This window comes from Galdieria sulphuraria, assembly GCF_000341285.1.
Source record: "Galdieria sulphuraria unplaced genomic scaffold scaf_6, whole genome shotgun sequence".
In the NCBI taxonomy this organism is placed as follows: domain Eukaryota; phylum Rhodophyta; class Bangiophyceae; order Galdieriales; family Galdieriaceae; genus Galdieria; species Galdieria sulphuraria.
The window spans coordinates 218,367-231,835 of NW_005178469.1; the positions used below are offsets into that span (position 1 = coordinate 218,367).

A 13,469-nucleotide genomic window follows, 5' to 3' on the forward strand; every position below is an offset into this window, starting at 1 on the left:
GGGCAATCGTAAATATTGAAAATTGGCTCACGATTGCGTTGATTTCAAACGCATAGCTTTACAAAGAAAAATTCTATGACTGACAATCAGAGTTTTCGTGTGGACAGTTCTGGAGACAGGAATAACTTGATATTCGAATCACTGTACAAGGCGGATATTCCAGAGTACACAAACCAGGGAACGATATGTCATCCAAACTACAGAAGGACGCTTGGAGCAAAGTTCACGTCGGTATCGCTTATGGACTCTTGTATGTAACTCTGCAATTGCTTTGTTTCAACTTGACACTAGTTTCTAGCGTCAAACCGTTTTTGTGACTCTAAAGTACAACGCCAACTGAAAAAGTCCTCTGGTATGCGAGTTTTGAAGAATTCTTCAAACAACCGAAAATTTCAAGAATTCGAACCCCTCTGTAATACTTCGCAAAACGGTATGTTTGTGGTTTTAAGACTTTGTTGTTGATATCTGATTGTTTGGAAAGTTGAAAAACTTCAAGAACAAGTTGTTTCGCAAGCTACTCGCCTCAACTCTGAACTTGACAAGGATTTATGCAACGAACAATTGTGGTATGTTCTTTAAAATCTTGAAAAAAGTTTCAGGTGAATAATTGTCTAGGTTGCAACTTGTGGACTTACAAAACCGTTATTATGACTTGGGTCTATTGAATAAGAAAAGTATGGTCGACAAGAAATTGTCTATTATTATAAAGGCTTTGGAGAGTATCCCAAACTCTGAAGATTTGTTGCTTCTATACATAAGTATTATGGCTGGTCTTTGTGATAATGAAACGATGTTTAGTTTATTTCGAAGAGCATTGCAGTGTTCTCCTACAAGTTTGAAAATTCACTTATTAAGGTGTAGATTTGTGTTATCTTCTCTAGAATCATTTTCACTCTACTCTATGGAGAATATCTGTAGAGAAGCATTTGACTGCCTTTGTGCCAGTAACTTTGTTCATGGTCTGTATTTTGTTATTACATTTATTCGAATTCTCTTTGAGTCTGGTTGGAAGCAAAAGGCAGTTGGAATTTGCCAGGCTCTTGTTGAATTCTTTTGTTTTCGTATAGATAATCGGACTGACTTACCTACTGAGTCTGGCCGAATTCGAAAGTTTGAAGAGAGAAATTTATTTATTCTTTTTTGGAAGAGTTTCGCTCCTCGTATTGGCGAAATGCCTCGACACAACTGGACTGATTGGCTAGTTATATTTTTAGGAGCAGTTGAGAAACACTATGACCTAATAAGAAAATTGGAACAAGATGATTCCGAAGACTCAGACAGTGAGTCTTCATCATCATCTTCCTTGGAAGAGTTTGGAATTCCAGCAAAACTGCCATCCATCGAAGAAAAGGAAGAAGATGAACAAGAATGGATGGATTCTGACGCATCCTTCTCAAGTCCGGAGCTCTCGGAAACCTCGTCGATTTGTGATCGAAGGGAAGGAGAGCTTAATTTGTTGTTGACTAGTCGTCTTGTCGGAAATGAGTTTACGGAATGGATACTTGAAGAAGAACGAGATGCTATGGAAAATTCTTTCGAATGTAGTCTTGAACATCTTTTGCAATTTGAGAATGATAGTTTGAACACTCTATTTGGTATGTTTATGACTTTAAGTTTATAGTAACTTTGATTTGAAGGGTTTAAGGGAGTTCCGCTGAATATTATTGTCTCCCCAGGGATATAACTCATTTCATACCGCAGAATTGTAATATCGATCGAAGCATTTGTTATCAGATGGTAAGTTTTGTAACGTGTCGTGACAGAATTATGATGTTTAATTTTACTCAGGTGATAGAGCTATTGTTGTCTTTGAGAGGCTGGCCGTTCCTTGACTCAATAGCCAGTTTGATTCCTTTTGATTTACAGAATATTCAATTGAAAGAGGAAACCGTGTCAAACTCCTTTTCATTGTGTCATCCAAGAGATGTAGAAATGCCATCATACTCTTCAAAGATGTTATTATTTCGCCTATTCGATCAGATCTGGCCAAGTCTTAGTGATATGAATAGGCTTCTTTCTGAATGGTTGTTGGGAAGTGGATATTGCCGTGTATTGAAGGGTACCACTTTGAAAGAGAATGTACCGATTTCTTTTATATCGAATGTATATGATTCCCTCCTTTTCAGTAAGGCTTCTATTTTTCATCTTGGTCATTTGGAAGAGAGAGATTCTTATTCTCTACGGATTGCAGAAGCTTTTATATTTTTTGAAGGTGCAGTTGGTGGATTTTCAAAAGGTAGATCCACAGCCAAGAGATTGTTGAAGACTTGCGAGAGTTTTTCTCTTTATACGACTTTTGCAGAGTTGCTAATTCATGAAGACTTGTTAGAAGAGAGTAAAAGCGTATACTATTCTTGTTTGAATCGTCTAAATGACTCTAGTTGGAAAGGGACAGATTGCTGTCGTGTGATACTAAGTTTTCTATTTTACCTGTTGAATCATGTTAGCGAAGATTGGAGAACGAAGAAGACGAAATGTCATAGTATTTTCAGAGTTTTCATAGGAAAATTTGGTGGAATTGAAGAATCTTTAAGCTTGACAGAAACGATGATGATAAAGAACAAGTTGCAGAAATTGAGTAATGAAAGGATGTCTGTATCTTGGAGTCTTGGTGAAGAAATGCATCATTTCTCAGTTTTAGCTTGTCAGCTTATGTTTGAATGGCTCCTTGGTGGCGTACACAGAGCTAGAGATGTATTGCACAAGATAGAAAATGACCTGGCATTCACAATACAACGAAATGAGAGGAATGAAGAAGTATATTCTATTGTTCTTGTCAAGTTGAGACAGTTACTATGCCTATTTACCTTTCTCGACTGGCAATACTCTGGGGAGTCCAATATAAGAACTATTCGAAGTTATATGGAAGAGGCACTTGAAAAATTTCCGGCGGATGAGTTACTTCTTTTCATGTATACGTTTCTTTTTCGCTTCTACGCTAATCACTCAATGGAGTCTTCTCTTCAGTTTTTGTTCAGTCGTGTAAATCATAGGTCAAATGCGTCAGCTATGACTGTTATTGCTCAGATTGTTGCTGAGGGTATTTCTTTAAGTGAACAAGGGAAACTCCCTTTGAAAGACGGGAATCTATCCACTTGGAGAAGAGTTAATAGTCTACTGACAAGAAGCCTATATGAAACAGGTCTTGCTTGTTCTTCTATTATGTGGATAGAATTCCTCACAATGCTCTATGCTCAACGAAACTCTGGTGGAATTCCCAGCGAAGATCTGAAGAAAACCTTTTATAGAGCGTTAACACACGTCCCTTACTCGAAGGAGCTCGTACTGAAGTCTTTCAAGTTTCTTAGTGACAGTTTGTGTATACGAGAAGCTAAGGACATCTGGAGTATTACTCGTGAGAAAGGTCTCTTATTTAAAACGCGCTTTCCTTATGAAAGCGATGAGTAACAAGTTAAAACTCAACATTCTGGTGCAGTTTCAGCTGATGCTTCCTCAGCAGCAGGGGACGAGTCTTGGTCTCTTCTCCGTTTCTTTTCCAGCTCTAACCTCTTTTGACTATCGATTGACCACATTTCTCTCCATAGTCCTTTCGCTTTTCTTTGTATCTAGACAAGGTTGCATGGTAGCTGAACTCTCCGTATTTAGTCCTACTTACCCCAGAGAAGATATGTTCTTCAGTAATTTCACTGTAATCCGCAAAAACACAGGCTATGCCAGCCCCGGTGGTGACAATTATTTTTAACAAACGCAAAGTTCTCCTAGAAAGAAAAGCAAAAGGAGGATCTTCGTCGTCCTGTTCCTCTTTTATGGAACTGGAAACTGAAGAGTTTTGGCTTTTGGACTGTTCCAAAGAACGAGTGCAAGCTGTCTGACTAAAGCTTCTTCTAGCTAGCCAGAAGTACCTCGCTCGTCTCAGCCACTGGTTGTTTGTTGTACAAACTTTCGTAAAATTCATGGATTGCTAATGTCCCAATTGAGAATATTCAAAGTATTTGTCTTTTTCATTGTACGAAAGGTATTTTGACAATTTTAGAGAATACTCATTACTACACTATGAAAAGCTTGTCATCTTTTGACTGTTGACTACAAAGAACCTTCCTAATAAGAGATATTAAATAGGGAAGTACTGCAAGGGAAGGAGCTTAACCAGTTGAGAGGAAGATTGACCAGACAGTTTCTCGTAAATATCATTCACTATTCATAAATACTAAGAATAATAGCTTCCTCAACCATTTAGCATGTACATACACTATCCTAAGGCTTAAGATACGCATTCAAAATATCGAGGGTAATTGAAAAATTGGAAAACAATGGAACGCCAAATTGCCATGGCATACCTTAGCAAAAGAAGAATACTTAACGCCTTGAAGATACTGAGTCTTTGTACTAAGGACCGAAATACCCTCAATTTGGAAGCTTGGAAACTTGCAGCTCATTGTAATCGTTATCCTGAGGCGTTTGACTCTTATTTGGATCCATCCTTTCTTATAAGTGACTGTTTGGACAAAGTGCTTCAAGCCTCACAAGAGTGTTTCCTTCAGCCTTTTGTTGACAAGTTGGAACACATAGAAACAGTAGACGAACTCTTAGATTTTGTTGAGCAACTAAAGCTATTAACAGCTTCAGAAGCAACAACCGAAGACAATTGTGGTCGCTTCGTTCACTTGGAAGGACCTATAGGACAGTTTTTGCGGAGAGTAGTGATAGCCTTGGAGAGCCTCTCCTTTGAAGACATTTGTTTGCTGTTAGATTCCTGGCAATCTGTTGATGTGTCTAAAGAAGATTTTCAGAACTCAAGTCGCTATGCTTGGGACTTTGAAGTTCCCTGTAGCTTGTTACCGCAAAATGACCATGAAGCTCATCGATTACTAGAGGGTTTTAGTTGTGGCATTATACCGATTGATGAACAAATATCCGAATTTTTAACCATTTCAACAAATGACAACCGTACAACAAAGGCTGAACTTGTTAGGTTTATTCAGTCCATCGAAAGCGCAGACATTGTTTCTGCCATTTCATCATTGCACCGTTATTTTGACATGGAACTGTGTTCTCTGGATTGCGGTCCTCAACAGGCTTCGTTGTTGTTGGCATCTGCGTATTTTACCTTGGGCATTCAGCCAATGTCAATTGTGAACTTACATGAAACGGTAATGGAGATGAATCCAACTTGTAAGCTGACCAAGTGCCTTTTTAGATTAAAGTTTCGCAGCAAGCAGGAGATAAGCACTGTCAATTACAAGCACTTTTGTGGCTTTGTCTGGCAGATATGAATAAGAAGCATTTATTGATGGAAAGAGTGAAGGAGCTTGCAAAGGAACCCAGTTATAACTTACTTGCCGCAGTAAAGCTTGCGGAATGGAGAATATCTGGCAAGGGAGTGCTATCTTCAGCTGCGTGGAACGAATCACAACACGAAGAGCAAGTATCGTTACTCATTAGAGACTATATAGAGAGCTATCACTCGTCTCCAGGTATAGTGCAAACAAATAACTAAGGTTGCTTCCTTTGTTGAAACTTAAATACAGGTTCCTCAAACGTGTCACGAATTGCTTTTTGTCTATTAGAAGCCGAGATGTGGCGACTGAAAGGCTTTCTTGACATCAGCTACAATATTTTGGAAGAATGTTGTTCTCGTGAAGCTAATTGTTTGTTTTCCTATTCCTTCTTGCAGTGTATATGTGTACTGAGTTTTCTTGACTTGGAACGAGGAAATTTTGAACGTGCATTAGAACGATTTGAACCTGCCATTCGGTATCTTTCATCCACAGAAAGCGATAGAGCACAACGAAACTTGGACAAGGATCTCATTAGGATACATGTCCTATATGTGTTATTTTGGAGGTATTTTTTTAGAAATTTATATAATTTTCAGTTTGTCATTCTTTCTTAGGTCCGTTTATCGGCAAGAAAGACATCCAGCACGAATTGTATTAGAAAGAATAGAAAGTATGGTTTCTTCAGTAGACTATAGCAGTAGCATAGAATACGCACCTATGGTCCACAAGGCAAAATGTGCTTTGGCTCGGTTGGAAGGAGACCATCAACTTGCACTAAAGATATGTAGTGATTGGGAAAAACTTTCTATTTCGAGAGGTACGTGAACTTCAAGTCGTATGTTCCAAAGTAAACAAGGCATTTCTTAGAAAAACCGCTCGATTATTTGGAAGCCAAAATTTGTGAAGCAGAAATATTTCTACATGTTAGCGCTCCTGTTAAGGCCTTGTTACCAGCATTGCAAGTAGCCAAGATTTCTGAAATGAACAACATTGAATATTATAGATTGATTGCTAGTCTTATCGTTATTGAAGCTCAGTGCCAGATGCATCAATTTGAAACTGCAGAAAGTACTCTCGAAAAGATTGAGCCTTTGTTAGCTAACGGAATTCCTCCTTTATATCAGGGCAAGGCATATTTACTTAGAGTACATATCAAATTCGCTTGTTATTCACAGAATGAGTCAGTTGCTACTACTTTTACTGAGACAAATAAGTTTTTGTCTGCCATTTTGAAGGATATACAACTTGCGCTTGATTGCTTTCAAAAACTGCAGGCTTTTTCTTATATAAGGGAATGTCACTTCTTATATGAAACAATACAAGAAATAAGACAATGTAAAGATAAAAGTCTAAGAAGTGGAGTTCCTTCTTTCGATAAAGGGGACTGGTTGCCAACTGATAACAAGTGCAATGAGCAAGTTGTATATTGTCGAGTTTTGGAGAAACTCAATAAACTGTAGCCAAACATTTGATGATCGAAACACTGTACATTATCCTTTGTCATTCCAACAGTTCTCCAAACGATAGAAACCAACCATCTTTTCCACATCTCTTCGTCGCAAAGTGAACTATGAAATGAACACTAGCATCGATTTCTCATATGAATAAAAGAAGTATGTATAGCTTATTCCCTTTCTGATCCTTCTTCTACAGAAACATCGGAGACAGTAAAATCATTTGGACAACAGGTTGAATATTGTGTCGAGGAAGATTGTCTCTCTTCGTGAAAAACAGCATTGAAGAATTCGTCAGGATATTCTAGAAATGCACAGTGGTCTGATCCACGAATAACTGTAAAATGACAGTCAGAAATGATAACCTTCAACAACTCATACAAGTGCTTCACTTCAGAAACTTTAACAACTGGATCCAAGTCTCCACAAACTAGATGAACAGGAACTCTCAACCTTTCAATACATTCAACCAAGGGAAACAAACATTGTGCATTTGAGAAACCTCTCAAAGAAACAAGAGGAACTACAGCAGCGTCTCCTGACGGTTTTGGTTGTGCATTCAACTGATACGCTAATTTTCGAAGTCCTGGCGCCACAAAACCGGGTTGTCGAGGATATCGAGCAATAAAACCCAGATATCCCAAGAGACCTCCTCTTCTCACTAGAAGCTGAGGTGTAAAGGCAAAGTACAGCGCACGAATAGGAGAAACTTTTCTTTCTATTCCTGCAGGAGATATAAGAATTAGTCTCGTCACTGAAGTTGGATTCTTCAAGGTATATTGAACAGCAACGTAAGCACCAAGGCTATGACCCAAAAGGGCAAACTGTCTCAAGTCTACGCTCTGTAAACAAAGTTGCAAGCTGTCCACATAGTACGCAATCGATTCTTCTGCTGTTCTTCCTTTAAATTCTGGACGGTCAGATCTTCCCCAACCTAGGAGGTCGATAGCATAAGCACAGTAACCTATCGAAACCAATTGTTCCAAGTTTCGATAAAAGAAAGCTGCACTCATGGAATGCCCGTGTAGGAGTACAATAGTTTTACGGTTTCCTCTTCCAGCTACTATAACGTGCATCATATAATTCCCAGCCCGAACAAATTCATGCTCTATGGACACTTTGACCCGTTCTAGCACTTTTCGTTCCGCTTCCTTCAACCTTTCTGGGGAAGTGGGCATAATCATCCTTCCCAGTAGACGTTGGAACTCAAAAACAAGGATAACCCAAGAGGTTTTCCTAAGAAAACCTTTGACGAGATGTGATAGCCCTATTTTGCTAGCTGACTGGCTAAGCCTTCTTCAAGAGAATGGATGGAGCATTTTCCTTGAATTCAATTTCAGCGCTTGTCTTCCTTCACTTTGAATAATGGCTCAAATGAAATATTCGTTTGAAGACTCCTACAGACAACTGCATTTATTCATTCTGCATCTCTTGAAGATATCATGTCATGCTTAGGAAATATCAAGAACATAACCAAGTCGACTTTATCTTTTTCATATAAACTTGTCATGAAAGTAGACGCAAATGATGACTCGAAGCATAATAGGAATGTCGAAAGTGTTACAAGAAAGAAGACGAAACCATTTCTTTCCGAAAGATATTTCAAACAACAAACGTAAAGTTAACAAAGACGCAATGAAAACTTACGCGGACTGCAAACACTGCAGATTCATATCAGCTGTTCAAAAGAAGATTCTTGTTCATTTATGATGTTCATTCTATATCTCATAGGAGAGTATGTTTTTTCCATTTGCTTAACATTTAAGTACACATCCAACTATGTACTGTTCGTTTGCAACGAATAGAACGCATTACAATTCTTTTAACTTTCAGCAGTATTTCCTAAGAAGCTTTTAAAATAGTCGAAAGGTTTCCTAAATCAGATGTGTAATGAAGAAGACTAACTCTATTTCCCATGAAGTAAATCGGCCCATTGGACGATGATGTTAGGCTTTATTGTCGATGCTTTTGTAACTGAAAGACCCTTTAGTGGCAACCCTGCTGGAGTCTGCTTAATACCAAGCGATAAAACTCTTTCGGATGACTTGATGCAAAACATTGCGAATGAACTGAAGCATTCAGAAACAGCTTTTATTCAGATCTTGTCAAGTGAAGATGGAGAACTTTCTTGTTCTCTTCGTTGGTTCACACCTACTGTGGAAGTTGAGCTTTGTGGCCACGCCACATTGGCTAGTGCAGCTGCCTTGTCTTTTTCTAAATACTGGAACCCTGCAACTCTCACAACAGTAAAGTTTCACACTCTTTATTCCGGTGACTTGATCGTTCAAGCCTTAGATGCTAATTTCTTTCAAATGGACTTTCCTCTTTTACCTGTTGAACAGGTTACGGAAAGTATGAATGAAGAATTACTAGCTGCACTTGGATTGCGTAGAGAACAAGTTGTATACTATGGCAAGAGCAAATTCGATGTCTTCATCCATGTCCAGAACCAAAGTTTGGTAGAGAAACTTACGCCAGCTTTTGAGAAGCTTTTACGCATACCACAAGTTGGTAGAGGTGTTATCGTAACTAGCTTGGCGGATAATAGAGAAGAAGCCCATTTCTGCTCTCGCTTCTTTGCACCGTGGACAGGTGTCAATGAGGATCCTGTTACAGTAGGTTATTTTGATTGACGTTCCATATTTGTAGTTACTTGTTTAGGGTAGTGCACATTGTTCTTTAGGTTACTACTGGAACCTCCAGTTGGGAAAGTCCGACTTGTATGGTATTCAACTGTCTTCAAGAGGAGGTCGTGTGTCCCTAAAGTTGGATAACGACACTAATCGAGTTAAACTTGGAGGTGAAACCAGAGTAATGTTCAGTGGGAGTTTTCCATTTTTGTAGAACATACGAAAAGAAGAATAAATTGTTTAAGTATTCCTCTCTTTGACATTAGTGGCGATCCAAGATTCCAAATGATCAATATACACAAGTCCCTTTCGAGCTCCTAGAGCAGAAAGTTTCTCAGCTGCTACTCGAGAGGCAAAGTATAACATATGTTCTTGATCAAAATGATGCAATATTGCGTAAATAATACCTCCAATAAAGGCATCTCCGGCTCCTGTTGTGTCGACTACACGTTCAACAGGCCAACAAGGACAATCTATTAGTCGATACTTTGGTAAACATTCTCTGCAAGGAGTAGGCAAAGGAAACGTTGTTTTGACAGCCATTATAGGAAAATGTGATAAGTTTGCTGTTTTCTCTTCCCTATCCGAGTCCAAACGGCTCATCATTACACAACCTTCTTTTCCTAAAGTAGATATAACCCATCGGGCAGGATAAGCATCAAGTAGCTTTTCCAAGCCATTCAATCTATTTAGTTGACCAAAATACTAACCACATGTAAATAATATCAACAATACATTCAACCAAATATACCTCCGAAGGAAATTCTGCATTGGTAATAATATAATCCGCCAAGCACAACAGATTTTCTAAGCCTTCCCTACGACGCTCCACATCAAGAACAATCGGTATGCCTTTATCCCTCGCGTGTTGAGCGATCTGAACAAGTTTCGGTCTGTGCTGACTGGCAAAGAAAACGACAAACCTTCAATGCTGCAGAAGGATGTCTACCATCCAAGTGTAATAAACTTGCGCCATTTAAACAACTTACATTCACTTCTTCGCTTGTTAACTCTGCCTTTGAGGGCGTATGGATACAGGTCCTGGTCGAAGTACTCACATCAACAATCACATATGTGAAAGCTGATTGTGTTTCTTCTTGTCTTATAATGAAACTTGTATCCATACCTTCACGCTCAAACTCTTCCAGAATTGATTGACCAGAGATATCATCTCCAATCTTGGTTACTAGAATGACCTCGATACCCAATCTACGCAAGCATGTCAAAGTATTTGCAGCATTTCCGCCTCCTTGAATACTAGAGTCTAGTGTTCTCAATTTCTGATCAGGTTCTGGAAATGTTGCCACTTTGGCAATAAAGTCTAAGCCAGCCATACCAACCCCAACTACTTTCTTGTCTTTACTTACAGGAACAACTTTCCTTTGGTTCTGGATATTTCCTGAGCAGATTGCAAACATTACTCTTTTAGAGTGGACCTTTAACTTTTGCAACCCACAATGACTTGGTAGAGAAAAGTTATTATGGAGAAACATGAAATCACCAAATGCCTATTTTTTGTATTGATACGTATGCCTTGTTCGGATGATCCACTTGCACGTCTTTATGGCAGAAACGCCTTGGAAGATACATTAGAACTGTTGTGGAAGAAGCAAGGTAAGCCTGGTAAAAGAAGACCGCGTTGTGGCAATCGAGAGTTAGGTAATTGCCAAGAATTCACTTAGTCTTTGAGCTAGTTGACAACTTGTTTAGACCTTTATGTATTCTTTGAAAGCGTTCGCTCTTTTGGCGGCATTTCGAAAGTGAGTGTTTAATCTACAATTATCTCTTTCTATAGGATATCTTTCTAGGTTCACCAGAATCGTTTAATGCAACCTATTGCAGAGTTATTACGATTGTCGTTGACAGCAACAAGTTCCGGTTATTCTTTACGTCTTATTTACCTGAAGTGGCTGAAACCCTATGAAAAGGAACTTGAGCAAGCAATTGATGAAAGTTATAGAAAGATAAATATTGCTTGCGAAAGCGGTAGACAATGGCCAGAGTGCATTTGGTCGAAAGATGCAAGATTGCCAAGAAAAAGGTCTCGTTGGAAGCAGAGTGGAATGAGAGTTTGTTCAGAAGATGTGCAGCAAGTAAGCTTCTTAGAAGTTTTCCAAATTATTGACTCACTTTCTTGAGGAAAATTTGACCGAAGCAGAGAAGGCTGCAGTCTTTTCTAGGCTTTCAGTCAATGAAATGGAACCAGAAGAGCAAGTAGAGTTTGCCTCTCTATTGGATTTGCCAGATTTGTTCTTAGATATTCGAAATCACATTCTTCGACTTTGGTATAGAGACGTGTCACATAGAACAAGTTGTTCCGATGTCCTATCTACCGTTCCTAAGAGGTACGGTCTTTTTGTTATTTCGTCTTCAATATATGAAGGAAATGTTTAGATATCATGATTTGACGAAAGATATCTTTATCTATCTTGTCCGACAAGGTTTGATCAATTTTGGCTTTTTAGGAAAGAATCAGTTTCCTATTCTTTCTGGAGAGCAAATGGAAAAGGTACCACATGTAGTTATAGTAGGAGCAGGTATTGCTGGTCTCGCTGCTGCAAGGCAACTTTGCTCCCTCGGAGTTAAAGTATCTATTTTTGAAGCTCGCGATAGATTAGGAGGCCGTATTTACACAAGGATGAGTCTTAACAATACACCTATAGAATTGGGCGCTATGCTTGTCACTGGTGTTCAGCAGAATCCTTTGAATACACTTTGTAGGCAGTTGAATCTAATATTGGAAGTCGTTCAAGAAGACTGTCCTTTATATGATGTAAACGGTTGCTTGGTTCCTAAAGAGTTGGATATTTTAGCAGAAGATATATTCAACGACGCTCTTGAAGAGACATCTAAAATGAGAAACGTGAGTATTTATTTATGGATTGTTTGTTGGATGATAAGATTAGGCTAGTTGTACAAAAACCAAAGACATGTTTCTCTGGGTTCCATATTGAAAAAGTTGCTCGAGGAAAAGTTGATGATATTTAGACAGACTTTGGAGGCAAATGATTGTATGAAGTTAACTACTTTGAGACGATTGGTGCAATGGCATATAGCTAACTTAGAATATGCCTGCGCTGCTGATTTAGAAAATGTGTCCTTATTTGATTGGGATCAAGACGATCCATGGGCTTTAGAAGGTGAACATGCTATTGTCCAGGGTGGATTTTCTCAACTAGTGGAAGGTTTAGCAAGAGGCTTTGAGAAAATAGGACATGATATGGACAATAGGAGTCGCAATCCTTGTATATTTTTAAGGCATGAAGTGAAGGTAATCAAGTGGTCCTCCAAAAAGAAAAGTGTTGATAGAGGGACAAAGTCAGTTTCAAAGAAAGATTCTGTGATAGTCAAAGTGCAAACTCCTCGTGCAAGTATGAAAGAAGTTTCATGTGATTGTGTTCTTATTACTGTGCCTTTGGGAGTCTTAAAGGAACGATCCATTTCTTTCTATCCTGATTTACCGATTTGGAAACAAGAGGCCATTGACAGTTTAGGTTTTGGTGGGTTAAACAAAGTTTGTCTCGTCTTTGAAGAACTTTTTTGGAAACATTCTATATTTGGTGCATTGACCGATTCTTCCAATCAAAGAGGAGAATTTTATATTTTTTGGGACATGACAAAGTGTTCAGGACAAACTCCTGTTTTGGTTACTATGATATGTGAGCCTTTTGTGGGACGAAATGAAATTGCTGATAATCATATTTGTGTACAACGTGCTATGAATATACTTCGACGAATTTTCCCCAATGCACCGGAACCCAAGGTTAGTAGAGCCTGATCAAGTATCCAATGAGCTGAAAATCTTAAAAGGAATCCTTCGTAACTCGGTGGTCTGGCGATAAGTATGCAGGAGGTGCATATTCCTACATAGGTGTAAATTCTACCAGCAAAACTTACGACCTAATGGCCGAGAATGTTGGTGACGTCTTATATTTTGCCGGAGAAGCAACTAACGGAAGATATCCAACAACTTGTGCTGGGGCTTTTTTTAGTGGACTACGAGAAGCAGGGAAGATAATGAAACACTTGCAGTTGGATATCTTACAACTGGAAAACACTCAGAAGAGAAGAAAAGTTTCCATTTTTGGTCGTTGATAATCACATTTCTCTTAGAGGAAACTTTACAAAGCTAAAGTTATTTTGAA

At 38.7% G+C, this 13,469-nt stretch overlaps 7 protein-coding genes across 7 annotated transcripts; 4 read left to right on the forward strand and 3 right to left on the reverse strand.

The window, feature by feature from the left end:
• The first annotated feature begins 7 nt into the window (after window positions 1–7).
• On the forward strand, window positions 8–3,008 carry Gasu_11260 (uncharacterized protein). The gene is made up of 7 exons (XM_005708214.1): window positions 8–250; window positions 299–430; window positions 482–566; window positions 616–1,595; window positions 1,646–1,737; window positions 1,789–2,912; window positions 2,968–3,008. Exons 1-7 carry the CDS (start codon window positions 76–78, stop codon window positions 2,984–2,986), a joined length of 2,607 nt encoding a protein of 868 aa, XP_005708271.1. The 5' UTR covers window positions 8–75; the 3' UTR covers window positions 2,987–3,008.
• Window positions 3,009–3,028: 20 nt separating this feature from the next.
• Window positions 3,029–3,947, reverse strand: Gasu_11270 (uncharacterized protein). Its single transcript, XM_005708215.1, has 2 exons — window positions 3,617–3,947; window positions 3,029–3,566 (listed from the first exon to the last, which is right to left on the reverse strand). Exons 1-2 carry the CDS (start codon window positions 3,914–3,916, stop codon window positions 3,420–3,422), a joined length of 447 nt encoding a protein of 148 aa, XP_005708272.1. The 5' UTR covers window positions 3,917–3,947; the 3' UTR covers window positions 3,029–3,419.
• A 300-nt stretch (window positions 3,948–4,247) lies between these two features.
• Gasu_11280 (uncharacterized protein) lies at window positions 4,248–6,835 on the forward strand. Its single transcript, XM_005708216.1, has 5 exons — window positions 4,248–5,111; window positions 5,159–5,435; window positions 5,490–5,805; window positions 5,855–6,057; window positions 6,108–6,835. The coding sequence occupies exons 1-5, from the start codon at window positions 4,272–4,274 to the stop codon at window positions 6,698–6,700; spliced, it is 2,229 nt and encodes a 742-aa protein (XP_005708273.1). The 5' UTR covers window positions 4,248–4,271; the 3' UTR covers window positions 6,701–6,835.
• Window positions 6,836–6,842: 7 nt separating this feature from the next.
• Gasu_11290 (hydrolase, alpha/beta fold family protein) lies at window positions 6,843–8,037 on the reverse strand. The gene has a single exon (XM_005708217.1). It carries the CDS (start codon window positions 7,870–7,872, stop codon window positions 6,865–6,867), a length of 1,008 nt encoding a protein of 335 aa, XP_005708274.1. The 5' UTR covers window positions 7,873–8,037; the 3' UTR covers window positions 6,843–6,864.
• Window positions 8,038–8,607: 570 nt separating this feature from the next.
• On the forward strand, window positions 8,608–9,498 carry Gasu_11300 (phenazine biosynthesis PhzC/PhzF family protein). The gene is made up of 3 exons (XM_005708218.1): window positions 8,608–9,309; window positions 9,356–9,419; window positions 9,461–9,498. Exons 1-3 carry the CDS (start codon window positions 8,635–8,637, stop codon window positions 9,466–9,468), a joined length of 747 nt encoding a protein of 248 aa, XP_005708275.1. The 5' UTR covers window positions 8,608–8,634; the 3' UTR covers window positions 9,469–9,498.
• Window positions 9,499–9,502: 4 nt separating this feature from the next.
• On the reverse strand, window positions 9,503–10,837 carry Gasu_11310 (pfkB-type carbohydrate kinase family protein). Its single transcript, XM_005708219.1, has 3 exons — window positions 10,248–10,837; window positions 10,076–10,201; window positions 9,503–10,029 (listed from the first exon to the last, which is right to left on the reverse strand). Exons 1-3 carry the CDS (start codon window positions 10,815–10,817, stop codon window positions 9,565–9,567), a joined length of 1,161 nt encoding a protein of 386 aa, XP_005708276.1. The 5' UTR covers window positions 10,818–10,837; the 3' UTR covers window positions 9,503–9,564.
• A 10-nt stretch (window positions 10,838–10,847) lies between these two features.
• On the forward strand, window positions 10,848–13,468 carry Gasu_11320 (amine oxidase). Its single transcript, XM_005708220.1, has 7 exons — window positions 10,848–10,983; window positions 11,035–11,084; window positions 11,133–11,417; window positions 11,464–11,669; window positions 11,719–12,187; window positions 12,236–13,087; window positions 13,135–13,468. Exons 1-7 carry the CDS (start codon window positions 10,854–10,856, stop codon window positions 13,417–13,419), a joined length of 2,277 nt encoding a protein of 758 aa, XP_005708277.1. The 5' UTR covers window positions 10,848–10,853; the 3' UTR covers window positions 13,420–13,468.
• The last annotated feature ends 1 nt before the right edge of the window (window position 13,469 follows it).

Coding starts and splice junctions, on each gene's coding strand:
- Gasu_11260 (XM_005708214.1), top strand. CDS start 76: ATGACTGACAATCAGAGTTTTCGTGTGGACAGTTCTGGAGACAGGAAT. Junction 251..298: donor GGTATCGCTTATGGACTCTT/GTATGTAACTCT, acceptor ACTAGTTTCTAG/CGTCAAACCGTTTTTGTGAC. Junction 567..615: donor TTATGCAACGAACAATTGTG/GTATGTTCTTTA, acceptor ATAATTGTCTAG/GTTGCAACTTGTGGACTTAC.
- Gasu_11320 (XM_005708220.1), top strand. CDS start 10,854: ATGCCTTGTTCGGATGATCCACTTGCACGTCTTTATGGCAGAAACGCC. Junction 10,984..11,034: donor TTGTGGCAATCGAGAGTTAG/GTAATTGCCAAG, acceptor CAACTTGTTTAG/ACCTTTATGTATTCTTTGAA. Junction 11,418..11,463: donor GTTCAGAAGATGTGCAGCAA/GTAAGCTTCTTA, acceptor CACTTTCTTGAG/GAAAATTTGACCGAAGCAGA.
- Gasu_11300 (XM_005708218.1), top strand. CDS start 8,635: ATGATGTTAGGCTTTATTGTCGATGCTTTTGTAACTGAAAGACCCTTT. Junction 9,310..9,355: donor TCAATGAGGATCCTGTTACA/GTAGGTTATTTT, acceptor TTACTTGTTTAG/GGTAGTGCACATTGTTCTTT.
- Gasu_11310 (XM_005708219.1), bottom strand. CDS start 10,817: ATGTTTCTCCATAATAACTTTTCTCTACCAAGTCATTGTGGGTTGCAA. Junction 10,202..10,247: donor ATCCTTCTGCAGCATTGAAG/GTTTGTCGTTTT, acceptor AAACTTGTTCAG/ATCGCTCAACACGCGAGGGA. Junction 10,030..10,075: donor ATGCAGAATTTCCTTCGGAG/GTATATTTGGTT, acceptor ACATGTGGTTAG/TATTTTGGTCAACTAAATAG.
- Gasu_11290 (XM_005708217.1), bottom strand. CDS start 7,872: ATGCCCACTTCCCCAGAAAGGTTGAAGGAAGCGGAACGAAAAGTGCTA.
- Gasu_11280 (XM_005708216.1), top strand. CDS start 4,272: ATGGAACGCCAAATTGCCATGGCATACCTTAGCAAAAGAAGAATACTT. Junction 5,112..5,158: donor TTGTGAACTTACATGAAACG/GTAATGGAGATG, acceptor GTGCCTTTTTAG/ATTAAAGTTTCGCAGCAAGC. Junction 5,806..5,854: donor CTATATGTGTTATTTTGGAG/GTATTTTTTTAG, acceptor ATTCTTTCTTAG/GTCCGTTTATCGGCAAGAAA.
- Gasu_11270 (XM_005708215.1), bottom strand. CDS start 3,916: ATGAATTTTACGAAAGTTTGTACAACAAACAACCAGTGGCTGAGACGA. Junction 3,567..3,616: donor AAGAACATATCTTCTCTGGG/GTAAGTAGGACT, acceptor AACCTTGTCTAG/ATACAAAGAAAAGCGAAAGG.